This window comes from Epinephelus fuscoguttatus, linkage group LG10, assembly GCF_011397635.1.
Source record: "Epinephelus fuscoguttatus linkage group LG10, E.fuscoguttatus.final_Chr_v1".
NCBI lineage: Eukaryota > Metazoa > Chordata > Actinopteri > Perciformes > Serranidae > Epinephelus > Epinephelus fuscoguttatus.
The window spans coordinates 14223347-14249687 of NC_064761.1; the positions used below are offsets into that span (position 1 = coordinate 14223347).

The 26341-nt window shown below is 42.1% G+C and overlaps 1 protein-coding gene across 1 annotated transcript in view; it reads left to right on the forward strand.

Moving 5' to 3' along the window:
• Positions 1-26341, forward strand: part of LOC125895807 (glypican-5-like) — a 70653-nt gene that overhangs the window by 32698 nt on the left and 11614 nt on the right. The window contains exon 9 of the mRNA XM_049587932.1: positions 14973-15114. Coding sequence (XP_049443889.1) covers positions 14973-15114 — 142 coding nt within the window. The remainder of the gene's footprint in view (positions 1-14972; positions 15115-26341) is intronic.

The window sequence follows — 26341 nt, forward strand, 5'->3', positions numbered from 1 at the left end:
ACATAGTCTCTGAGAGGAGGACAAACAAATGAGCGAAGATGTCAACAGTGAAACGCATGGTATGTCAGCCATTAAAGAATAAGGCAGGCGATATTCTGTATTTTTGTTACTGTCAAAAAAAATCAGATAAAAAAAACCAAACAAACATTTTAATCCTCCAACATGCCCAGCTAGTCAGTCTAAATTATTTCCTCAAAGTGCTGGGTGGTGTCATTTTTTAGCAAATTTTAGTCAAACAGGAGTTAATACTGCATTTATTAGGAACTATTTTCAGCGGCAGATTTGGAGAATTATAGCAACACGGCATTACATGTAGAATTGATTTGAAATAAACTAAAGTGCCAGTTTTTGTCATAATTAAGCAATGTGCCACAGTATTGTAGATCATTGATGTGTTTTTAGTAGTTTTTGAACAACACTGGAGGCACGTGGCATTAAGTTATATCAGGCTGTGGATATTGATCACTTAATTGTTTTGTTCTTAGCCCTTTCATGGGATCGTTAACTATCTAAACTACAGAATATGAACAGATTTATCCTTTAAAGTAATGTTCCTTTTAGCCTAGGGTGACCATATTTTGATTTCCAAAAAAGAGGACAGCCTACTTAAATGATACTCGCAGTTTACTCAAAAATGCCTTATAATTTTAATATACGTAAAGTTTATATGTATGGATAGAAAATTCAGTTATATTACAAAATAATATCTCTCAAAGACAGAAATTCAGATAGGCCCCTATAGATAGGGGACACATACACACACTAGAGTGTGGCTACCCGATCCGAGCCCGACGGGTCCCGACGGTAGGCCTACCCGATGGGTCGGGCTGGTTTCGGTCAGCTTTCAGTGAAAATGAAGTGTAAAAATAAATAAAAACCTCTTATCTGTCCTGTTTATTGCTTGGGCACTGTTATTTACGTGACAACACCTGAACATAACACACACGCACATTGGCTGTTTGTTTCTCCCTCTCCCCTCTCTGGAAGCCTTGGACATCCCGCTGCCCGCCTCCACCTTGATTAAATGCTGAAAATAAAATACAAGAGGGAGACAAGTTTTCCTATTTTATCGTATTTTGTTATATTTCTCCCTCTCCCCTCGCTGGAAACCTCAGACCTTCCGCCGCCCACTCCCGTCTCAAACACAGAGGTCTCCCTCTCCGCAGCTGAGCACCCATGGTGCACATCCAGCCTGTTAAATAGCCTGTAACCATAACAACTGTGTGACACAAACTCAGTGCTTTAGTAATTAAATAATGTCGGGCTCGGTTCGGTTTCGGACATAACAAAACAGAATGACTGTCGGGTTCGGAAAGGATAACCGGACATTATCATCATTTTATAAACACCCCCCGGTTACCTCGGACAGGACGTGAAAAGTGGACATGTCCGGGCAAAAGAGGACGTTTGGTCACCCTATTTAGCCACAACCATGAAAATGATGATGACAAAGATGTCAGAGTAGGGGTGGGCGATATGGTCCTAAAACAATATTACAATATTTCTGGGTATTTTTGTCATAACGATATTCTTGACGATATGACAAATTAGTACGAAAAAATATATATATTAATTTTAAAAAATAGAATTGCAACAAAATAAGTGATAATGTTTTACATGACAACCTAACAGCCTGCCTTCCATTTTCTTCTCCAGTTTCCTTTTGAATAAAATCCTAAATGGTTAAGTTGTTCTTTTTCCACCTGGACCTTTATGCCATTTCTCCTCTAATCATCATGCCGTAACGTGTGACAGGCTGTTATGCTACGATAACTATTGCACATTCACATATATGTTGTTTTTAGTCAAGCCACGAGCATCACGTAGGTTTACATTACCAAAGGTTTAATCACTTGACGACACTGACTCCTGTGTGTGCACGGTGAGAGAGGAGAGGAAGAGATGCTGTGCTGCTGGAGGAGTCGCTGAATGAGCTCCCTCTGCAGGGACAGTAACTTGCAGTAACTAGAATCAGTTACCATGAAGTCAGGGGCTGGTCAGGAAACATTAAGGACACCCAGACCTGATGATGCCACAGTTTATTCAGCTCCACTGAAGCTGCTCCTCTTCTCAGAACCACCATGGAGTTTGAAATAATTTCACTTTCAGCCATGCCTGTTGCTGTGGGTAACAGTATGACATCAATATGTCATCAAGCCAAAATATCGCAATTATCACAATATGAATTTCTCATATGATGTTAAAATCATACCAGTATTATCGTGAACGAGATGATGTGGCACACCCCTATTTCAGAGTGTGTGCATGTAGGTTCAAGAAACCATTTTAAAATAATTTAGGGATACCAATGACATGTTTGAAGTAGCAGCAAGTTATTTTATTACTGACTGTCTGAGTGCTTTATTGTAAGGTTAAGAGTGAAATTATAGTTTGTCAAGAAAACCTGATAAATTCTGTTCATCTCAATGTTATTGGTGGTTTTGGAAGATCCATGGGAAAGTCATGGGACGGGATATGCTATGGTTTATTTTCCTCTTTTTGCTGTTGAAGCTCTTTCTGTGCTCCGTCTAATTTTGGTGGTGAGTCCATTAATCATGCTGCATTTACATGGAAGAAATGCAGAGTCAGCACCCCCCCTGCCATATAAACAAGCACACCACATGCACCATGCAATCACTTATGTATGAGATTTGTTTTCTCAGGCCCATTAATTCCATGTTAGCTGGACATGTCCTGTTATTCTTTGATTTAAGGACTATTGAAGCTTCTGTGAATCTTCCAGCATGCACACAAATGCACACCCATCCACTACGAGGACTGGAGTAGTAAGATCAATGTTTTTAGACTTGTGCTGCGTGCCTGCTGAATTGATGATGGTAATGCTAACAGGCCACAGCGTGAACCAAAGGGAAGACTCAGATTTAACACATCTCATCTGCATTGCAAAGTATGCTCAGTGTGCAGTCTTTCCATCTTTTGATAAATTAAGAGAATGTAAGTCTTTGCACTTAAACAAACCCTGTGTGTAAGTCCACAATGTGAGCCAGTATTGCCTTTAAACAAGTTTAGTGTCGCCTTTAGAAATCCCTTCTTTCATACGAGCTGCCCGAGTGCTGTCTCTGTGGGGGAAACCATGTATCTGAGGCACACTCATTAATGCATGCTATTTAGTAATAACTATTCATGCCCGTCATGTGTGCCATTTACTCACACAGCTAGGATTAGAGGAGGAACAAAATATGATACAAGACAAAGAAGCATTCTCAGAATTTTAATTATTTGATTACCTCAGTATAGAGGTCTGTCTTTCTGTCTGTCTTTCCCTCTGTCTCTTCTTATCTGTCACTGTCCCAATTTTGTATTATGCGTTAATTAGACCTTTGCAGCTGTGGGTAGTGTTTCACACAGGCTTTGCCCTCTGATGGGATTCAATTAGTGTAGCCACTCGCCTCTCCTCACAATTAAAATTTGTATGTACATGCTCAGCCAATCAGGATGAGCCATATCAACCTTGTGAGAGCTGCCCCTACATAGGGAAAGGGCAGTGGTCCCACCTCTCCTTAAGTGACAGCAGAATACAGACAGTAGGGGGGTTGCGCATCTTTGCTTCATTCAGGAGACCAGCGGTTATGTTTCATCACAGACTTGCAGTTAATATTTGCTCTGTTGAAAGGACATTTTGGGAAGTTATTTGATTTCTTGTTAATGTTTAGATGAGAAGATTGATATCGCTTTCAAATCCCCAACCTCATTTCAACAGTGAGACTCCACAAAGTCACTTAAAGGGGCAGTGTGTAGGATTTAGTGGTATGTAGCAGTAGCACTGAAGACTGCAGATTACAACCAGCTGAGACTTCTCCCGTGCACCAATCATGAGCTCCCAGTTAGAATTCCTTCAGTGTTTATTGCTCAGGAGGTTTTTACCAGAAGCCAAATTAGCCACAGAGGTCTCTTCCTCTAAAACTGGTAAAAACACTAAATAAAGCAGTTTCATTTTACAAATGAACGTGTTGCAGACAAAACTGGTAATAACACCGAATAAAACAGCATCACCTGCTTGGCTTGCTGCAGAGGGTCTGCTAACTACGGTGGCCATCACAAAAATGAGAAAAAAAACGTGAAAACGCATTTGGCCCTGTATAGAGCCAGTGTTAGGTTTGTCCATTCTGGGCTACTGTAGATCAATGTTGATGCAAGTGGGCGATCTCCAGAGACAAGGACCTGCTCCATATGTAGATACAAACAGCTCGTTCTAAGGTAATGAAAAATTCTTATTTTCAGGTGATTGTATACTAAAGAAAACATAGTTACTATATTACATTCCATCTCTGACATTATACTCCCCTAAATCCTACACATTGGACTTTTAAGAGAAAGAGAAAGACATACTGACATTCAAAAACTTCATTGGACATAATCTACATTTTTGCAGAACCACTCAATATCACCATTTTCTCTGGTTATATGACTGCTGGTGACCAGTACAAAACAACAGTGGCTACAGTGTTTTATTGAGGGTTAATCCTGATTGGCTGTAAACATTATTTTGTGTACATACAACTAAGGTAGTCCTGTAACATGTTAATCTTTGAAATTTCGCGAAAAACTAACATCATCATTTACAGTACTTGCTGATATGTTCCAGCTTAGTGGTAAAGGTACTGCCCACCATTAGTCATCTTTAATCAATGTTGTCCTGCATTAAACAAATAAGACAAGACAAAAAGTCCTCACCTTTGCCACTAACTCTAAGTTTTTCCCCTGTCATTAATTAGATTGGACAGACCACTCTGCAGCTGCCACCCTTGACTAATTTGTCATGTTACAGGCCCATTGGTGTCACCGGAGAATTTCAGTGCCGCATGACCCAAATTCTGTTTAAATTGTAGCCTTTCCACATGACTAAGAAAAGACAGTCCTGGTGGAAACATTGCTGTAATGTGTTTTTGTCCTCCCTCAGCCCTCATTGGCAGTCCAATGACAAGATGGTGAATCACTGCACAGAGTCTGGTCTGTCTCCATGTCCCTTTGGACATGCTGTCATATATTAACCTTGATTCCCCTTGTCCTCACGGACTGCCCTGCAATTACTTTACAGCAGAGGCGAGATGTCCCTCCTTTTATATAGAACCTGCATCTATCCAAAAAGTCATCCTAAAACATAGGTAGATAGTATCATCAATTGTTATTTTAAAATTGTTAGAAATACCAATAGCGCCAAGTATCCTCATGATATCCTATGAAAATGCACACACAATGATTCATATATCTAATGAATGAACACCCCACAAATGATGTTACACACTTAAGTTACAGAGGTTAGGTTTAGGCAAGTAAAGTTACTGTGGTCTCTCAGGGAAAATTTCAGGGGGAAAGTTCTACATTTTGTGACCCACCCACCATGCTAAGCTTTGCCCTTAAGGGAACGGATCAGGACCACTTCCTTGTTTACTCCTGTCGATGCATTGTTCACCTGATCGGAGCCTTCAAAAAATACGTGGCTTAAGCACAAATTACCGGCTCATGATTGAGTGGGATATGTACGAATTTTGGTGCATTACTTTTTGTAGGAATCTTTCAAACAGCGCACGAGAACAGCCAGCAATGTACTTTGCTCTTTGTGCTCATTTACTTAACATATGAAGCAACAGTGTAGGTTTAAATATCATGTGCATATAATAAAAGCAGGTTATAGCCCTGTTTGTTTAGCATGCATACTGCATGTCCAAGACATAGACATGTACTGCAATATAATTATGTGTAAGTCTACTGCTGCACATTTTAGGGTCATGCTGTGAAGAAAAAAATGTGCACTATATGCCTACTCAGTCAGCATGTGTGTATGTATAACAGCATCTTATCCCATATGGTCTTGTGTTAAGGGATTATATTTGGCAAGGCAGAGTTAAGCCATCTTCAAATACTCTAAAGTATAATGGATTTTGGCTGTCTAGCAACAAGCAACTTAGAAGGGGAAGTGTTTTTCAGAACCACTGTTGCCCTGCATGACAATGACGTAAAAAAAATGTTTGTAATTATGAAATCCAAAAGTGTTGACTCTCAGTGTGGCCTCTGTTAGTGTTTAATTTGCCAGACAGATTTTTACTATTGTAAAGTAACATAAATCATTACGATAGATGTTACAATCTTGGTGGCATCATCTTTGCTGTATATAGAGTGTGTGAGTGTTATCTAAAATAAAATAGAATGAAATGTCACTACCATATATCGTTTGCCTTTATAAAACTGGTGGCGGTTTGCCTTATCTCTGCTTTCGGCTTGAATTTATATATTACCCACCTTGACTCCCTACGATACACATTCATCATACTGTGAATCAATTACATGTTCCTGTATATGTGTGCAAACCTAACAACTCCCATTTTGGTGCTTTATAGTTTCTTACTGGGACAGGAAGTTTGTGTTGTCCTTTGTAAGTTAATCAAATCCTGCAACCATCGATTGTAGTCGAGTTGATTTAAACTGAGTGGATGTTTTTCTTTTTTTTCAATCCCTCATTAGTTGAGCTTTACGAGACATGAGGTTTCCATCCGGCATCACAATTATGTAACATGCCGAAGCATCCACACTGTGACTTAGCTGAGCAGTAGGGAATATGGATTCACACAGAGACAGCATGACCTCAATTACCCTTTAGTCTACTCTCTGACCTGTGTGCGTGTGTTTGTGTATTTCTATTCTGTTGCATTTTTGTGCACGTTTTTGTGTTTGCACAAAGATGTTTCTGTGGCCATTTGCTGCCTTTAGAGGGGAAAAATATAGTAAAACATCCCTTTTTTGGATTTAGCTCTCATTAGCATCTCTCTTTAATGATTGCTCTGGTATCATGATCATTTAAGTATTATTGGAGTATGCTATATTTTTGACCCTTGAACCCACTGCTATTAAACGTTCAGTGTGTAAGATCTGTTATGGGGATATATTATAATAAGTATGTCTTCTTTAGTGTATAATCACTTGAAAATAAGAGTGGTTGCGTTTTCCTTACGTCAGAATGAGACGTTTATGTTTACATAGGAAGCTGGTCCTCATCCATGGAGATTCAAATGTTTCTACAGGAGCCCAGAATGTACAAACCTAACAGTGGTGCTATAGGACCATTCGCATTTTCACATCGGCCACCGTAGTTTGGAGTTCCTCTGCGATAACAGCGATGGAAAAACACTTATTTTTTTAAGTTAAACTGCTTTAGTCAATGTTTTTACCGGTTTAAATCACCGGGTCCATTTGTTTTGGAGAGGAAGAGACCTCTGCGGATAAATCAGTTCTCAGTGAAAACCTCTTGAACATTTGGATCTTAAATTATGAGAGAAAATAGATAAGTAGACATTAGCCAGTGCTGGGCTAGCATTCTGTCTGTGACATGCCAAACAGTGTTGGAGAAACACTGATTTGTAATATGACACTGCTTTATTCAGTGTTTTTACTGGTTTTAATCACCTGGTTTGTTAGTGTTGGAGAGGAAGAGACCTCTGTGGATAAATCCGTTCCTGATAAAAACCTCCTGAACAATGAACACTGAAGGAACTCTAACCAGGAGAAGTTTCAGCTAGTTGCAATATGCAATCCTCGCTGTTTCTTTAGCTGTTTGTAATCTTTGTGATTTGTGCATGTAAGCCTTTAGGCTGACCAAACGTCCTCTTTTGCCCAGACATGTCCACTTTTCACGTCCCGTCTGGGGCTTCTGGGGTTTTTTTATAAATTGATGATAATGTCTGGTTTTCCGGTTTTCCGTGTGTGTTAGAGAGCGGCACGGGCCACATATCTCTGTCCGAACTCAAACCAAGCCCGACATTATTTAATGAGTAAAGCACTGAGTTTGTGTCACACAGTTGTTATGGTTACAGGCTTTAACAGGCCGGGCGTGCGCCGTGGGTGCTCTGCGGAGAGGGAGACCTCCGTGTTTGAGAGGGGAGCGGGCGGCGGGAGGCCCGACGCTTCCAGCGAGGGGAGAGGGAGAAATAAAACAAAATAAGATAAAATAGGAAAACTTGTCTCCCTCTTTTCTTTTATTTTCATCGTTTAATCAAGGCGGAGGCGGGCGGCTGGAGGTCCGAGACTTCCAGCGAGAGGAGAGGGAGAAACAAACAGCCAATGTGCGTGTATGTGTTATGTTCAGGTGTTGTCACGTAAATAACAGTGCTCAAGCAATAAACAGGACAGACAATAGGATTTTATTTATTTTTACACTACATGTTCACTGAAAGCTGACCGAATCCGACCCGAGCCCGAATACAATTTATAAATTTTTGACCGAACCCGGCCCGACCCATTGAGTAGGCCTACCGTCGGGACCCATCAGGCTCGGATCGGGTAGCCACACTCTACTGTGTGTGTATGTGTGTGTGTGTGTGTGTGTGTGTGTGTGTTAAGGCAGTTCAATATTAGGACCCAAAAGCAGACACCACCAGAAGACTGAACAGTTTAGACAGTTTATTTTTTTGGGAAAAAAGGAAAGTTGGTTGAAGGCTTGGCTGGAGTGGACAGGTTGGGTTCGGCGGAGCAGGGCAGGTGGTGGAGTTGAAGGAGGAGAAACCAAATTGGCTGCTGAAGACAGAATTGAGGCAGGTCGAGTCTTGTATAGTGGTGGAGCTGGCGAGGAGGATCTGAGGCACAGAGAAAAAACAGGTAAACTGGTTGTCCAGGAAAAAACACCAAAAATACAAATGATCCAAATAGTCTTAGGAAAGGAAGCCTAGACGTCTGTACCGCAACGGAGACTGAACGATCTGGCGGAGTCTGGAGGTCTGAATCAGGGTTATATACACTGCAGGGCTTGATTGGAGATTAGGTGCAGGTGAGGAGAACCAGCAGCTGCAGGAGATCAGATGGGCAGGCAGGAGGAGGGAACCCAGAGTCCACGCCCAGCAACACAGACAGACTGAGACAAACATGACACAATAGGGAGGGGAAAACAGGAAAACACAAGGAAAGGGAGAAGCTACGCCCAAACTCTTACAGTACCCCCCCTCTAACGGGAGCCCCCTGGCGACCCACCAGGCCTGTAGGGATGGGACCGATGAAACTCCCTCACCAGCTGGGGGTCCAGAATGAAGGAACGGGGAACCCACGACCGCTCCTCAGGTCCATACCCCTCCCAGTCAACCAGATATTGGAGCCCCCTGCCACGCCGACGGACATCCAGAAGGCGGCGGACAGAGAAAGCCGGATGGTCATCAATAAGCCGGGGGGGTGGAGGGGGTGCGGCTGGAGGGCACAGAGGACTGACAACCACAGGTTTAAGCTGGGAGACATGGAAAGTTGGGTGGATTCGCATTGAACTGGGGAGCCGTAACCTGACAACAGTAGGGTTGATAATCTTCTCGATAGAGAATGGGCCCAGATAACGAGGTGACAACTTCTTTGAATCTGCCTTTATAGGAATATGCTTTGAAGACAACCAAACAGTCTGACCTGGTTCATATTGTGGAGCCGATGTTCGGTGCAGGTCCGCCAAACGCTTATTGTTGCTGGAGGTTCGGAGGAGTGCTGCACGGGTGTCCTTCCAGATCTTACGGCACCGGCGAAGATGATGCTGCACTGAAGGAACAGCCAACTCGCTCTCCTGGGAAGGGAACAGAGGTGGTTGATAACCAAGAGAAGCTTCAAAAGGTGACAAACCTGTGGCTGCACTGGTCAGGGAGTTGTGTGCATACTCAATCCAGGCTAAGTGGGTGCTCCAGGCAGCAGGGTTTGAAGCAGCAACACAGCGTAGTGCCGACTCCAGATCTTGATTAGCTCTCTCAGTCTGGCCATTTGTTTGAGGATGAAACCCAGAGGAGAGGCTAACTGATGCACCAAGGGCTTGACAGAAGGCTTTCCAAACTTGAGAGACAAACTGAGGGCCTCGATCAGATACAATATCTACTGGGATTCCATGGAGACGAAAAACATGATTAATCATAAGGTCGGCAGTTTCTTTGGCTGAAGGAAGTTTAGACAAAGCAACAAAATGAACTGCCTTGGAAAAACGGTCAACTATGGTTAGTATAGTCGTGTTACCATTGGAAGGGGGTAGGCCGGTGACGAAATCCAAGGCGATGTGTGCCCAAGGGCGACTGGGAACAGGTAGAGGATGGAGCAGGCCAGCAGGGGGGCGGTGAGAAGACTTTCCTCGGGCACAAACTGTGCAGGCAGTGACAAAGGCACGGGTGTCTGAGTCCATGGTGGGCCACCAGAAATATCTCTTGAGCAGCGTGAGAGTACGATTAATCCCTGGATGGCAGGAGAACCGTGAAGCATGCACCCACTGCAGGACCTGGGAACGAACAGAATCTGGGACAAACAGACAGTTAGGAGGACCAGTTCCTGGATCTGGCTCATCCTTCTGAGCTTCTCTCACAGCTGACTCAATCTCCCAAGTTATAGCAGCAACAACACATTCAGCTGGGAGAATTGTGTCTGGACAGCAGGTAGCGTCTTCCACCATGTGCTGACGTGAGAGGGAATCTGGCTTCACATTACGGGAGCCAGGGCGGTAAGTAAGAGTGAAATTGAACCTGCTGAAAAACAGTGCCCAGCGAGCTTGGCGGGAGTTCAGTCGCTTAGCGGATTGAAGGTAGGAAAGATTTTTATGGTCAGTCCACACCACAAAAGGTTGTTCAGCCCCCTCCAGCCAGTGTCTCCATTCTTCAAGGGCAAGTTTAACAGCCAGAAGTTCTCGGTTACCAACATCATAATTGCGCTCAGCTGGAGACAGACGTCGAGAAAAGTAGGCACAGGGATGGAGCTTCTGATCTGGTTCAAGGCGCTGAGACAAGACTGCCCCACTCCTGTGTCAGATGCATCCACCTCTACAACGAACTGCCGGGATGGGTCTGGCTGCATCAGGACAGGCGCAGAGGTGAAGAGATTCTTCAACTTCTTGAAGGCAACCTCTGCCTCAGGAGTCCAGGAGAATGGAACTGAAGAGGAGGTTAGGCTAGTAAGAGGTGCAGCAACACGGCTGAAATCCCTAATGAACCTCCTGTAGAAATTTGCGAAGCCAAGGAATCTCTGAAGCTGTTTTCTGGTGGTGGGTTGTGGCCATTCAGCAACTGCTCTGACCTTTTCTGGATCCGTCTTCACCTGCCCGCTCTCAATAATGTACCCAAGGAAACTCACAGAGCTGGAGTGGAATTCACATTTCTCTGCTTTGACAAACAGTTTATTCTCCATAAGTCGCTGCAGAACCTGACGGACATGGAAGATGTGTTCTGACTGGGTCTTGGAAAAAATCAAAATGTCATCAAGATAGACAAAAACAAAGCGATTTAGAAAATCTCTCAACACATCATTCACCAACGCCTGGAAGACAGCAGGTGCGTTTGTCAGGCCAAATGGCATCACCAAATATTCAAAATGGCCCAATGGAGTATTGAAGGCCGTCTTCCATTCATCTCCTTCTCGTATGCGAACCAGGTGATATGCGTTCCGTAGATCCAGCTTAGTGAATATGGTGGCACCTTGGAGAGGTTCAAAAGCAGAAGTGAGTAATGGCAGGGGATACTTGTTCTTCACTGTGATATTGTTCAAACCTCGGAAGTCAATGCAGGGGCGTAAGGTCTTATCCTTCTTATCCACAAAGAAGAAACCAGCACCGAGAGGGGAGGAGGAAGGGCGGATTATGCCAGCTGCCAGAGATTCCTTGATATACTTCTCCATGGCCTCTCGTTCGGGTTGAGACAGGTTATACAAGCGGCTGGATGGCAAAGGAGCACCAGGGAGGAGATCAATGGCACAGTCGTAAGGTCTGTGGGGAGGCAGAGAAAGAGCACGATCTTTACTGAAAACCTCACCAAGGTCATGGTAATCAGCAGGTACGGAAGACAAATCTGGAGGCTCAGGACTGGGTAATACCACAGCACCCTCTGTGGGAGGCAAAGCAGACTGCAAACATGATGAATGGCAAAATGAACTCCAACTCACAATCCTCCCGGCAGACCAATCAATGTGGGGGTTATGACATTTTAACCATGGGTGTCCCAGCAGCAATGGTGTTTTGGGAGCAGAAATAATGTTGAACCTGATTGTTTCCCTGTGATTTCCTGAGAGTACCAAGGTGATGGGTTCAGTTTGTTGGGTGACATGAGCCAGCAATCTTCCATCCAGGGCATTGGCAGTGAGGGGTCTTTCCAGAGGTTCCAGGGCAATTCCAGACTGAATGGCTACTTCATAATCCAGAAAGTTCTCTTCCGCACCAGAATCTACTAAGGCGAAAAGAGGCAAGTTTAGTTGGTTGCAACAGATTGTGGCTTGTATTTGTAATCGTGGCTTGGATGGGGAGGAAGATCTTGTCTGGCCCACCAGTACACCCACTTATACTGATGAGCCCTGTCTTTTGGCCGAATAGGGCATGTTGCCAGAAAGTGTCCCGTTTGGCCACAATAAATGCACTCACCAGCCCTGATTCTCCGAAGACGCTCCTCAGGCGTTATATGGGCACGCCCCAACTGCATAGGCTCTTCCTCAGGAGGTGAAACAGTGGCTCTAACAGAGGAACTCACAGAAGGCTGGATTCTTGTAGGTGTTGAGGGCAGGGGACGAGAAGCAGATGGCTGCTGAGAACGTCCGAATCTTTCTGCACGACGTTCACGTAGACGGTTGTCAATCCTAATGGCAAGAGAAACCAAAGAACACAAGTCAGCAGGTTCATCACGGGTTGCCAATTCATCCTTCATTTGCTCACTTAATCCTTTAACAAATACTCCTCGCAAAGCTTCCTCATTCCACTTGGCATCAGCAGAATAGGTCCAAAAATCAACAGAATAATCAGCCACACTCCTGTTACCCTGCCGAAGATTCAACAGGCGGTTAGATGCATTGCCTTGATAGTCAGGATGATCAAACACAACTTTCATCTTGTGAACAAAATCCTCATAAGACCAGGTTCCCACTGATTGACTTGAATAAATTGCCTCCGCCCAAGCCAAAGCTCTTCCTCTTAATAATCCCAGTAAATATTGTACCTTGGATTGGTCCGAAGTAAATGCTTGAGGCCGTTGCTGGAAAACCATGGCACATTGCAGGAGGAATCCTCGGCATTTGTCCATTTGTCCGGAGAAGGGCTCTGGGTCGGTGGCATAGGAATCCCGAGGTGGAGGTGGCGTAGGAGCAGCAGCAGGTGGAACGGACTGAGGAGGTTGAGCTGGGGACACTGAAGGAGTGAGCAGAGACGTGAGTAGAGACACTTGGTGTGTTAATTCAGATATTTGATTTACCATGCTTTGGCTGCTTTCGGAGAGTGCTTGGAGATGTTGCTGATGTTGTCCTAATAACTGACCATGACTGGAGACGGCTTTCTGTAAATTTGCAGTTTCAGGGTCTGTGTCTGCTGGGTCCATGCTGGCCAGATCGTTCTGTTAAGGCAGTTCAATATTAGGACCCAAAAGCAGACACCACCAGAAGACTGAACAGTTTAGACAGTTTATTTTTTGGGAAAAAAAGAAAGTTGGTTGAAGGCTTGGCTGGAGTGGACAGGTTGGGTTCGGCGGAGCAGGGCAGGTGGTGGAGTTGAAGGAGGAGAAACCAAATTGGCTGCTGAAGACAGAATTGAGGCAGGTCGAGTCTTGTATAGTGGTGGAGCTGGCGAGGAGGATCTGAGGCACAGAGAAAAAACAGGTAAACTGGTTGTCCAGGAAAAAACACCAAAAATACAAATGATCCAAATAGTCTTAGGAAAGGAAGCCTAGACGTCTGTACCGCAACGGAGACTGAACGATCTGGCGGAGTCTGGAGGTCTGAACCAGGGTTATATACACTGCAGGGCTTGATTGGAGATTAGGTGCAGGTGAGGAGAACCAGCAGCTGCAGGAGATCAGATGGGCAGGCAGGAGGAGGGAACCCAGAGTCCACGCCCAGCAACACAGACAGACTGAGACAAACATGACACAATAGGGAGGGGAAAACAGGAAAACACAAGGAAAGGGAGAAGCTACGCCCAAACTCTTACAGTGTGTGTGTGTGTGTGTGTCCTATCTATAGGAGCCTATTTGAATTTCTGTCTTTGAGAGATATAATTTTGTAATATAACTGAATTTTCTATCCATATATATAAACATTACGTATATTAAAATTATAAGGCATCTGTGGGTAAACTGTGAGTATCACAGATGCCCACAGATGCCGAGTGTCCTCTTTTTTGGAAATCAAAATATGGTCACCCTAATATAAGCTTATTTTCCTTTACACTTACTATAACTCATACTCAGGTCACTCAATCCCTGAAAATGAATAATTTACAGCTACACCAGCAGCTAACATCAGCATGCTAACATATTCAAAGTGACATGTAGATGCTTTGCAAGTAATATTTACAGGGTTCACCATCTCAGTTAAGCCTCGTTGAATGCTAACATAGGGTAATAAGCACTAAACACAACGTGCAGCTGAGGCTGATGGGAATGTCAGTGGTACATGTAGTTTTGCAAGCATTTAGTCATGAATCAAAGTGTTAGACAAATTGCAGTTTTGACCTGATTGTGTGAGATGAGGTCAGTGCATCACCAAAGAGACTCTTTGTGCCAGATTTCATGGCAATCCATCTGACAGTTGTTTAGACATTTCCGTTTGAACCAAATTGGTGGACAAACTGATCAACATTGCCATCCATCCATCCATAGAGTATGTGTCAATCAATCAATCAATCAATCAATTTTATTTATAAAGCCCAATATCACAAATCACAATTTGCCTCACAGGGCTTTACAGCATACGACATCCCTCTGTCCTTAAGACCCTCACAGCGGATAAGGAAAAACTCCCCAAAAAAAACCCTTTAACGGGGAAAAAAAAACGGTAGAAACCTCAGGAAGAGCAACTGAGGAGGGATCCCTCTTCCAGGACGGACAGACGTGCAATAGATGTCGTACAGAACAGATCAGCATAATAAATTAACAGTAATCCATATGACACAATGAGACAGAGAGAGAGAGAGAGAGAGAGAGATGCAGGTAATGACATCACCATGTGTGATGTGTATGAACATTTGTATGTGTTTGTGTTGTATGTAGGAGCTGTTAATGGACCTCGGCTGGGCCAGCAAAACCAGAGGAAAGGTGGAGGAAGAGGAGGGGGGGAGCGCACAGACAGAGAGGGGCAGCGGAGATGACTGTGATGATGAAGATGGCTGCGAAGCATCTGGTGTGGAGAGCGGTGAGTCACACACACACACACACACACACACACACACACACACAGACACACACACACACACACACGCATTCATGCAAAAATAGTGGAACAAACATTAGCAAACATAGACCCACACATATACACATGTGAACTGATGCACAGTTGCAAGTTCGTCTGCTTCTTGTGCAAATATATGGATTCTGATTCATACATAACACATCAGCATATACAGTATATATACACGTACACAACATAGGTAAAAGACAACACACACATACAGACACACACACACAGTTTATTGGCATGGTGGAGGTTTGAAAATGCTGCAGCCTCCACACATCTTGTGCCAGCAGGGAAATGCCCAGAGGGAGGGATAGTACTGAGAGATGGATTCAACTGTCCTCTCCCCCTCCTTCCCTCCTTCTTTCTCTCTATCTCTCTCTCTTGTTTCCTCCCTCTCTTTCTCCATCTCTCTTTCTGCTGCTCTCAGCAGTTTATTTCCTCCTCAGCAGGGATAAAGGATGCTCTACAACAACCAGGTCACCCCAAAAACACAAATGGAAAAATAAACTGTAATTATTCATTTATCTCTTGACTTATTCACCAGGCTCGTGCTTATACATAATACATGGGTGTCACAGGGAGATCTAGGGACCCCTAGGAGCCTTGAGGCAATCCCACAGAGTGAATGTAGTTAAAATTTGCTGTGATTTAAATTGTTGATGAGAAAATGTTGCTCCATGTTGAGGTTTATTGACCAGATATCCTCTGTAGAGCCCCTTCTTACCATGAGATAAGGGGAGGATTAAGCAAAAAATAAATAAATACAGAAAGGGATTCTTTTAATTTTCAATGCGAGAAGTTTATTTTGGAGCACTCTAGTAGTAGTAGTTAAAAATTCAATGCAGTGTAGAGGCTTGTAAAATATGAAAGGGGTTTGAATTGTAACCTCTAAGTGCCTGAACACTTTGTTTTAATATTTCTGTTGAAATTACAAGACTCTTTAAAAAGCAATAGTTCAATGAAAAAGCTTAACACTCAAAAGTTTAATTTGTCGATCAGATCTGATTGCAAGTAATTCTTATATTGCTAAGTTCAGACTGCTAAGAAGAAATACGTCATCAGTGTGTAGCTAGAGTTTAAGAAATACTGTGGTCATACATTCGCAAATAGTGACCCAAAATAGTCTGTAGAGTCTATACATTTGTCATATTTTTCAACTTACATTTTTTGGTTTTATTCATTTAGAGATGTATTTATGCTTTTAGGCTATGTAATACATAAATGAGCATTTCATTGATCTACTTCTTAACTTTGAAACAGTCAAACTTAAAAGTTCCAGGTCTAAAAATGCTTTTTTTTCAGCCTTTAAACCATGTGTAACTTGGAAGTAACTTAAAAGAACAGTGTATAGGATTTTGTGGTATCTAGTGGTGAGGCTTGCAGATTTCAACCAGCTGAAACCAGTTACGGGAGCGGAATTATCTGCAGAGGTCTTGTCCTCTCCAGAGTACACCAACCAGGTGATTTAAACCGGTAAAAACTCAAAGTAAAGCAAAAAAAAATAAATTAAATTTCCAACGGTGCTCAGGGGTTTCAAATTACAGTGGCCAATGCACTGTTTGGTCTGTTCATTCTGGGCTGACCCACCACAGAAAACATACTTATTATATTATACTCCATTCTGCCAGTGTATCCCCCTAACACCTACACACTGGACCTTTAACACAAACTGAAAGTGATCATTTCAAACCTGCTGCGCCACTGACCACACTCAACATCACTGACGGTATTTGCTGGATGAGGTCAGAAATGTGCTCTGTTGCACCTGTAACCACACCCAACAGTGATATCACCATGATAAAACATCTAGAGGTCAATAAAAACTGAATATTCAGGGAAGGTTTTTATAATTTAGGTTGCAAATTACAGAACAGGCCCCAAATTACCCCTCAGAAATACATCAGTGGTAGTTACAGCCATGTACATTACATCACCTTTTACCCATCCATTTCAAATTAGTGAGAAGACCACAGACAAAAACACCAAACAGACATCTGTTGTGTAAACTGACGAACATCATTCCACAGTGGCAGTGCGCTCATGTATGACCCCATCGCTCATAGTAAAAAGCTCATTCACAGAATTGGTTTAAAGGAGTTTTATCAGACACAGCAGATGGTTTACACAGATTATTTTACGTGCTGTAGCAGCCTTCTTTTAAACTTGTCTGTTTCCACGTGATAAGAGCAAACTGATCTGGTATTTTGTTAAATATCAATGTCATGTTCAACCAGACGTCTGAAGGACAAACAGTCCTCAGTGGCCGCTCACATACTAGCAGTTACACTCTCCTCTTATACACTATGGAAAGCTTTGCTGTCCATGTCTATCTTTAGCTGGAAAAACACATATGTTGATTAACTAGTCAACATACGAGAAGACCCCGACCACATTTGTGGTGACGGAACTTTCCATGACACCCAAGTGGTTCCTGACGGGACTTTCTGAGATCATATTGGTCATGACACAGGCCAATTATTTTCAGGTCAAACCAATAGTGTTTGTTGGCAGTGTTGTTTTTTTGTAGTTTCTACTGTACAGAGTGGAAAATTTGCTAGAATACAATGCAGCACAATACAATACATTATTGAAAGGAATTCTTACGTCATGGTCAGTCTTGTGCATCATCACTTTGTTACTCATGATCAGAGGTCACGTCACCCTCATGAACACAACACCCTGGTGATGTCATAGCGGGGTCTCTGTCCCTAAGGGCAGGATGTAATAAGGTCAAAGGTCATTGTCATGTTAATTATCCCTGTGCTGTCCTTGTCATTACTGGAGTCAGGAGAGTGTTTCTGTACAGTGACGCTAAGCACAAGTGTAGCTTGTTATGATACTGAACCGTAGGTCAGTGGTTCCAAACTTCCGGACTGTGGACTTGTACCAGCATGGCACATTTTTTATTAGGCCAAGAGGAAGCAACGTGGTTGGACAAAGGAAAGCGAAATAATAATTTTAGAATTTCGTTGGTTGTTTGCGTAGTGATTAACTTGTAGCTGCCTGTGCTGCATCCTTCTCAACTCTTTTTGTTAAGAAGATACTTTCAAAGTAAAGCAGGGTGTCAGCAGCTGGTTAATTCGTCCCTCATCAGTAACTCGGTCTGCATGTTTTGTGTGGAGTTCTGGTACCAGACCTGAACGCAGTGGGTCTCAACAAAGTTTTGTTGCTTAAGTCGTAAGGTAATTTATTAATAAGTGGATGTCTTTTAAGTCAGTTTAGTCAGTAATCTTTTTTTTATCAGAGGTCTCTTTTGCAAAAGATATCTTGATCTTAATCTACTGACCTGATTTAATATACGTTTTATATAATTGATGAATTACAGCAAAAATAGAGCCTTTAGGTAGGTTATTGAGTCGGGTTCAGTCGGTTTAATGGAAGTGGGCTGGTCAGAGTCTCTGTTTCAGGTGTGTGCAGAACTTGAGACATGATTTAAGAGAGCTTGGGAGTTATTTTGGAGCAGATTGGAGAGAAAAAAAGCCCCAGTGCATGTGTTATTATACCCTAATATGCTTATCAGTTATCCCAGTCATCACCCTGCATCCTCTCATCGAGTGGTCCGTAAAAACCTTGTGATTTTAATAATGATCTATGGTGTAAAAATGTTTGGAAGCCCCTGCTGCACTGGTAAAATTTTCTATTACAGTTAAGGGATTTGATGTAGCAGTGGGGTCAAAACTAATCTCACAATAAGAAGCCAAGCATCAAAGTTATGACATTTACTTAAGTATCCATAATTACACCATTGAGTCAAATGGGGGATTTATTTTTGTGCATTTCACAAAAACAAAACTGTATTTAAGATCTCACGCTATAAAGCTTTGGTAAGTGATAACTTCATGTAGGGGATTATAAACCACAATATTTCAATGCGAATGATATGACTGATAGTTAGGTTTAGCACATAATTCATACTCGAGATTAAAAAACTATCGCTTTGTTTGTACATCAGGATCACTTTTAACACTGTTGATATAGTAGTTGTGAGTGAAAGACTGTGTTCATGACAAGATAAAACATTTTTGTTTGGTGTCTTATACTCCATCACCCCCCTTATAAAAAAAGTAAGGTATTTGTTGGTACATTTGTCATACCCTTTAGTCTAACCTTGATGTGTCAGATCTCTGGAAGCTCATGCCTCCCGCTGGGCCTGGAACTGGTACATCGGCTATTTACAGAGAAAATTGCTAGTTATGATTTACCGAGCTGGTGGCGGCGTGTGGGGATCGTGTCTCTCAAGCCACAGCAAATTCCTGGAGAAAGAATCACAATAAAGAGTGACAAAAGGGGGGATTTTCTGCATGTCTCCCCCGCACGTCAGCATCTCTATGCATATAAACAAGCCTCACACGCACTGAGGCTGAAAGAGTGATGTCGCGTCTACCAGACCACACAAATCACAGGGATTCTTTTTTTATTTTTTAAATATTTGTACTTCTTATCCTTGCACTGTACATCAAAACAGTAGTTCAGCATCACCATCAAATTAATCAAAGCAGGACGCTCTGATTTTCCTTTGGATAGATCTACCACAAAATCTGCCCATCCATGCTCTTTGACACCCTTTTTAAAATTCTGCCTACAAAACACTTCTCCAAGTCTGAATCTCTAAAATATGGAGCTTATTATTTCACAGGAAAGGGAGAGCATAGAAGGAAGATTTTGCTTGTGTGAGAAGAGAGAGAGAGTGTTGCGAGTGAGTGGATGTGCATGCACAAATTAATGTTTATGACGTTTTTTTTTGTTTTTTTTTGCGTGCGGGTGCAGCCATGTGCTTCATGTGTAAGATTTAAGTGTGTTTGTGTGTATGCAAGCTGTGCATCTGTTACTGCAATGTCTTTGCGCATAATCCACTATGTTTTATGGATGGCCCAGTTCTCCGTCTGACTGACTGAAATGGATCCAGTAGCGTGCTGCTTTCTGACTCATAATGTCTTTCTCAATATCGACCCTTTGCTCTCTTTTACACACACATGATTGAGCTTAAGTTTTCTCTCTCTGTCCCTGGGCTGCAGATATGAACAAGGATAAATAAAACTATAAAACAAATATTCTCCCGTCCTCTAATTAATTCTCATGATATTTCGGCTTTGTTGATCAACTGAAGAGGGACAAGAGAAGTGGGATATGAGAGGTGGAGGTGGTGTGCCAGGTGATACCAGCCAGGAGCTGGAATTAAACCTCACAACTTCAACACCCCATTGCCAAGCCTGTTTTATTTATGTGGGCCATTTAGCAGTTGGAAGTTATTTTAGTCATGCTGAGACAGTACACAGCCTATTATTATTTGATTTAAGTCCATTTACAAGTTGATCTCAGCCCAGAGTGGGAGAATCACTTGGCAAACATTGTTTGCAGATCAAAAGCGAAGAAAAAAAAGGCAGGCGTCTGAACATATGAGTAGTAAAAGCAGAGCGCTTAAGTTAGCACCATTTGTGCCATTTTACAAAGATTCAGTGAAGTCCAGCCAGAAAATCTGGTATTGTTGGGTTTAGTCTCTTACATTGCAGTCAAAATGAATGTTATACTGAAAGTTGTGCAAAACAGTATGTTTAAGTCACAATGTGGTATGTGAGTAGAAGACGATACATGCCCATAGACACAAGCTGTAGGTCTAGCCATGAAATTCATGCTAAAGTTGTTATGGAGCTCTGCATTACTGTCAGCAATCAGATACAGCTGCTGCAAGTTCATACTTAACTTTATTCGCTATTAATTATTAATAGCAACCCGTTTTAACGGGTCCCATAATAATCCCATAAAAGTATGCCACGTAATCCATTAAACAGTCTGTTACAGATTTTTTTTCTCTTTCACTATTCTTCTCTCTCCGTTTAGTCATTTCTCATCCTCCCCTCCCCTCGAATTCACCAAGATTAAACGGATTGATTTTCTCTCCTTAAACCAGCACAATCCCTTCTTCAACTGCCCCTTCTCCGATCTCTCTGTCTCCCCAGACATATCCAGGTCCTACAATGTCAATAATGTAAATGTAATCACAGCTTCTCTTCTCTTCCCTTCTCCTTCTGTGTAATAAATGAAATGCTGTGTCATTATAATTGTTGTGCTTTAAACTGGGATGTGGTGGTGGATGCAGAGGCGGGGATACTGAAAACCTCCAGGTGTCCATGAGTCACATTACAACCACTAATGTCAGTAGTCTGGAAAGCACCGATCCTTTTGCTCTTACAAGAAAGCTACTTTTATATGTAACACATTAGTTTGAAGTTGCTTCCAAAATCCCCTCAATGACCATATGTCTTACAGATTCGTGTTGTCCTAAAAACTGGCTCAGCTCAATCCTGCAAATAAAAAACAGATAAACACATTTGAAGCAGATTTCACTACAATACTTAATACCAATATGTATATTCAAGAGCTCTTTGTATCTTTACCAGGTGTTTTTTTCTGTGTCTATCTACAGTATGTAAGAGAATGTGTAAATGTGTACTCGCAAGGGGCACTCAATCCATGTAACCATGGTTACCAGGTGGTCCGTCCTCCCATGGGTCCTTATTTGATGACAATGAGGAAAGAGAAAAAGAGAGAGAGGGAGAGACAGAGAGGAGAAAGAAAGGAGGTGTGGCAGATTTTGTGCCGTCTCTCTCAGCCAAGTAACATAATATTAACCGGTTGCCTCCTTTGTGTTACAATACCTTGGAATCTGGTTAAAGCATTGTTTAATTTGCAGTTAAAATGCTGTCAGTGTTTGGGCCTTATCCTAATCCTGCACTATATAATAGACATACAACGGGATATTGCTGAACCATTTTCTGTTTATTGTTTCTGGCTCCTTGTATCTTCCCTCCATCATCTCTGCCTTGCTCCTCTGGACGCTCCCCCACTTCCCTGGGGCCACATTCACAAAGCCTTTAGAAGCCATTTCATCTTAAAGGGAAAGGCCAGTGTTTTCCATGTTACCCCTCAGCCTGAAGACAGTTTGATCTGCATTCGTAAGCATCTGTCTAAAGGGAGCCAGAAAGTACAATTAAAAGTCTGGCGAGGCTCCTAATCTGCACCCGTGACTATAAAAGTTCCCAGAGCGAGCCATTGGATCATTTGATCGGTGCCATAAAATGAAACTGCTTTCTTTGAGTGTGAAACATGCTATGAATGCAATCAGTATTCCACTGATACAGCAGCTTTACTCTGGGAATCCAGACTGAAACATTTTCTTCCCATAATGCTTTATGTCCACATGCGGTCGATAGGAGAATACAAATTATGCAGCTGCTTAAGAATATGCATTACTAAATACATTTTCTTCACTTTTTCAATGGGTGTGGCAACTTTCCATATTTTCCCTATTGTCAAGAAAGTCTAAATCGAACAATGAATTTATTTTTTCCTCCTTCCCCTGTGCCTTTTAACATCCATGCTTGTCTAACAGCTAGTACGGACACATCAGTGAGGCACCCAGTTATGGCTTGCCCCTTGTATTAAATGAACATGCACAGTGTGGTTCATTTTGAGTGAATCCCACATATTTGCTGGCACACTATATGGCCAGAAATTTTTTTGAGTGATGACAGTGTTTATCTGTTTCATTTGTAGTCTGTTTTTTTTAGTTAAGTATATAATCATTTTGAAAAAAGGAGGTTGCACTTCAACAATGGGATTCTCAGTGGAGGGCTGAACCCAAAATCTAGTGAGCATATTTTTTTTTTTAAAAAAAGTGAGGTAGCCGATCCCAAATTTCCAAGCAAAGGAGGACAAAATGCTCACATTCCACATGAGGTGCAGTGGTTCACACTGACGTCATGCAGCAAGAGGATTTGCTTGGGCTGGGCTAGTGTTTGCATGTGCTCCCTGTGTTAGCATGAGTTTTTTCAGGTTCTCTTGCTTCCTCTCACAGTCCAAAGGCTAAAGGGGGTTTTATACTTCTGTGTTAAATCAACCCCGTACCTACAGCATAGGCTCTGCGCAGATGTATACCCTACATAGCCTTATATGCACCTCCTAGAAATGTAAATACACCTCGCTGTTTAACTATGTTAGCTGAAAACTATTTCCCTCCATGGAAACAAAGCTTTTATTTATTTTTATGTCACTGATAAGAAATAATAAATTGTGAATGGTCAATAATGCCCACACAATAAAGCATTTGAAGACTGTGTGATTTATTCTGGCTTCATATGAGTAGAGGAAAGTCTGCTAACCACTGGGCTAATTTATGCAATGTAAATTGTCATAGGCTTATGCTAGTAATGTTAGCATGTTGCATATTTGGGGAAACATGTTTAATATGAAGCTGAATTTTGTACTTTGTTAAATATTGTTTTTACTAAGCCATGTTTAATGTGTGTTTTAGGCGTGTTTTGAATCAATCAAACTCAGAAACTTAACACTTCGGCATAGATACAGCGCCGTCAGCTGGCGTTTTGCAGAGCATCACAGACACACCACTGCCCAAGTATAAAGGATCACAAAGACGTTGTCCACTTGCGTATGCTACAGCTTAGTCTCTGCATAGAGCCTACGCACACCTATAAATCACCCTGTAGTCACAGCTTAGCTTAAGTGTTGACTCACTGTGTGAATATGAGCATGAATGGTTGTCCGTCAGCTGGGATGGGCTCCAGTCCTTTGCGACCCTGTAAAGGATAAGCAGTTACAGATAATGGACTGATGTTTTGTAAGATACACATCATTCTAAACGAATGGGCTTTGAGCTGACAGGTTAAGGAAGGAAAAAAGTATTAAGAGATGGACTAACATCTGGGGTATTTTCAAGGGATTCATTAAAGATAACAAAAATAGCGAAGTACATTCTCTGACCTGCTCCCTCTGACTTTTCTCTCGTATTGATGTCTGATTTCCTGGATGGGTAAAGCCGTTGCCAGTGAAGGTCATCTAGCAAGCAATTATGTTTCCACCAAAATGGATTTACCAAAGCAAATTAATTGCATATAAATTAAATGTGGAACATCATTGATATTTCTGTGTAATTTATAATCTGGCTGGTTTTTCCCTTTTAATTGCTGCTCCTTGTCTGTCTTCGGTTCTTTGGTTTTATTTTGTTTTTGTTGCTTGCAGCTCGGGGTATATTGACTGGAGGTGTTGAACACATACACCCACGTATACACACACACACACACACACACACACACACACACACATACAAACACAAATCAAGGGGGGAAAAGAAGGAGATAAGGAGGAGCAGATACAGGAGAGGACGATAGGGGGTAACAGTGGGTGCAGAGAGAAAGAGAGTGTGACTCTGTGTGTGTGTTCAGCATGTGGAGATGGTTAATAAGCAGTAGAGTTAAAATGATAGATCCTCAGGGCAGGAGATGCGGCTCATTAAAGAATTACACATTCACTTTGCTCTCACTGTCTCTCTTATCCACAGTGATTTAAAGCTCTCTCTTTTGTTCAACTCACCCCGAGAGATAAAAGAATTGAACTTTACATGAAATGCTGCACATCCGAAAATATCTACTGAATAGTCCACGCACGCTTGACTCCCTGCACTCAAGCTATCAACATACCTGTAACCTCTATCAAGCATCTCCTATTTTGGCTGTCATGTCGTGTTTTCTCTCTCCCTGCCCACCTGTCTATCAAGCTGCCTGCCGGTTCCCTGTCTCTCTATCTGACTACCCTCCCAGTTTGTTCATGCAAATCTGATTAGACATCATTTGTTTATTAGTCCTCCTCTCTGCAGTGATGCTGTTATTCCCACACTTGACCTTTTGAAAGAAAGCCCTTGCTTTGTCTCGCCTTCTATAGCTGCACCTCCAGCCTCACTCCTCATGTATTCAAATGAGCACTCACATGCCGAACGCACAGGAGACAACACCCCCATTGGCCTGTGTTGATGTACAACCTTCAATCAGTCACTCTGCCACACTCATCCTTTCATCCACGTCCAATCACAGTCAGTCCCTCGCTGCGTTCACGTCTCCAGCTCATTTTTTTTCCTGTGCGTTTCCTCCAGAGGTTTTATGATTTCACTGGAGGCTATGCTTAACCTCGGTGAGTGTGACCTTGGGAAGATGCTTCACAGTAAGCCAAACCATTAGCTGCTTTAGTCATTGACAGCAAGCACTAGTCATTAACATGGATGTTACTTTTTAGTTTATGTTACCGCACAGTTAATTGACACCTGTGGAGCAGGTGACAGAGATACAAACTAAATAATCTGACCAGGCAATCTATCAATGAATACAAATTTTTGGAAGATTAGGCAGTTGATTAATTTGATTATGAAGTGAGCCCTTTACTCTATTACATCACTTAAATATGTTCTATATATAGTAAGCGATATACAAAACTAACAGACCCTTCAGTTACATTCATAAAGTTAAGTCATGTTTTAAAAGTGAGTACAACAGTCAGGTTTATCAGTGCTGTCACATTTTAGGTGTATTGATTGATCTTTTATCATAATTCAGCAGCACATGCCTGTTTTTCTGTCAACCCAAACTAAGGGATGGACATGAGGTGATGCTTAAAGAAACTTATTACAGTTTTCCCCAAAGCAAATAAGTTTGTGAGTTATTTATCTATTTATTTAAGCATGCAAGTGGTGTGGTTTGAGGAATGGCAAGGTCAGTCCATCACTTTGGTCCAGACTGAAATATCTCAACAACTTTCAAATGCATTGCTTTGAAATTTTGTGCAGCCATCCATGGTTCCCATACGATGAATCCTAATGACTTTTCCTCTCACACCACCATGAGGTTCAGTTTTGTAGTTTTGACTGAAAAACCTTAAATTTTCGATGGACTACCATGAAATTCGGTACACACATTCTTGTCTTCCTCAAAATGAATTCTAATAACTTTGGTGATCCCTTAAAGGTATAATATGCAGGATTTTCCTAAAAAAATACATGTTTAGACTCATACAACAGGCTGTTCTTATGCACTGCACATATACATACTAAAAGTAATGCACCACAATTAGTGAAACATGCAGTGAAGAGGAAGCAATTAAAATTGTGGACACAGTACTGAGAAAACACAAATATTGCGGGACAAAACAGAGATGGGACCAAGTCACACATGTGCAAGTCTCAAATAAGTCTCAAGTCTTAACCTTCAAGGCTCAAGCAAGTCCCAAGTCATTTTTTCTTGGGCAAGTCAAGTCAAGTCACAGGTTATGTCAAGTCAAGTCAAGTCCAAGTCAAGTCACCTTATTATTGTAACTTTACCTGCAGAATTTGATCTTAATAAAG